Source organism: Charadrius vociferus, unplaced genomic scaffold (assembly GCF_000708025.1).
Source record: "Charadrius vociferus isolate BGI_N301 unplaced genomic scaffold, ASM70802v2 scaffold172, whole genome shotgun sequence".
In the NCBI taxonomy this organism is placed as follows: domain Eukaryota; kingdom Metazoa; phylum Chordata; class Aves; order Charadriiformes; family Charadriidae; genus Charadrius; species Charadrius vociferus.
The window spans coordinates 865,018-866,317 of NW_009647217.1; the positions used below are offsets into that span (position 1 = coordinate 865,018).

Genomic DNA, 1,300 nt, shown 5'->3' on the forward strand with positions numbered 1-1,300 from the left:
GACGGCCCCGTGGTCCAGGCCGGCAAGCGGCAGCGGCAGCGCTACGTGACCAAGGTGGGCAAGTGCCAGGTGAACCTGGGCAACATCCAGGAGAAGAAGCGGTTCCTCTCAGACATCTTCACCACCATCGTGGACCTCAAGTACCGATGGTTCCTCTTCGTCTTCATGATGTGCTACATCGTCACCTGGGTGGTCTTCGGCACTGTCTACTTCTTGGATGCCTGGGCGCGGGGCGACATGGAGCACCGGGGTGATCCCCAGTGGCAGGCCTGCATCGAGAATGTGGACGGCTTCATCTCAGCCTTGCTGTTCTCCGTGGAAAGCCAGCGCACCATCGGCTACGGCTCCCGGATGGTGACATCCAACTGCGCCGAGGGCGTCATCTTGCTGATGGCGCAGTCCATCGTGGGCTCCATGATCGATGCCCTGATGGTGGGCTGCATGTTCGTCAAGATCTCCCGGCCCAAGAAGCGTGCCCAGACCCTCATCTTCAGCAAGAATTGTGTCATCTCCCACCGTGACGAGCAGCTCTGCCTGATGTTCCGCGTGGGGGACCTGCGGGACAGCCACATGGTGGATGCCAAGATCCGAGCCAAGCTGATCAAGTCACGGCAGACAGCCGAGGGGGAGTTCATCCCACTGGAGCAGTCGGAGCTGAACCTGGGCTACGACACAGGGGAGGACCGCCTGTTCCTGGTGGAGCCCCAGATTATCTGCCACGTCATCGACCGCCGCAGCCCCTTCTGGGACATGTCGGCTGAGTCGCTGCGCCGGGACCAGTTCGAGATCATCATCATCCTGGAGGGCATCGTGGAGGCCACAGGTAAGGGGGCCTGGGGGGGCACGGGGAGGGGATGGGGGCAGCCTCCTGGTGAGGGCTTCCCAGGGCCGCAACCGGCCAGGGGTGAGTTGGGTCTGGGAGCCCCCATTAGGCGGCGCAGTGGGTTGTCGTGGTGCCCCAGCGCTCTGCCCACCCCCAGCAGTGACTCAGGCATTGTCTCGGGGCAGGAATGACGTGCCAAGCCCGCACCTCCTACACGGAGGACGAGATCCTCTGGGGGTACCGCTTCGAGCCCTGCATGTCCCTGGAGAAGGGCGCCTTCCGCGTGGACTACAGCCGCTTCGAGATGACCTTTGAGGTGCAGACGCCGGCGGCCAGCGCCAAGGAGCTGCAAGAGCTGCAGGAGCAGCAGGCGGTCTCCACGCTCAGCCTCTGCTGGGACCACCTCCTGCAGACCCGCGCCCCGCCAGGGGACTGGCACAGCCGTGACGCTCCCACTGGGCTCGGCGTCACCAGCAG

At 64.2% G+C, this 1,300-nt stretch overlaps 1 protein-coding gene across 1 annotated transcript in view; it reads left to right on the forward strand.

The window, feature by feature from the left end:
* UBE4A (ubiquitination factor E4A) overlaps positions 1-1,300 on the forward strand; it is an 18,119-nt gene that overhangs the window by 4,285 nt on the left and 12,534 nt on the right. The window contains 2 exon segments of the mRNA XM_009895940.1: positions 19-823; positions 1,009-1,266. Of these exon segments, the coding sequence (XP_009894242.1) occupies positions 19-823; positions 1,009-1,266 (1,063 nt within the window).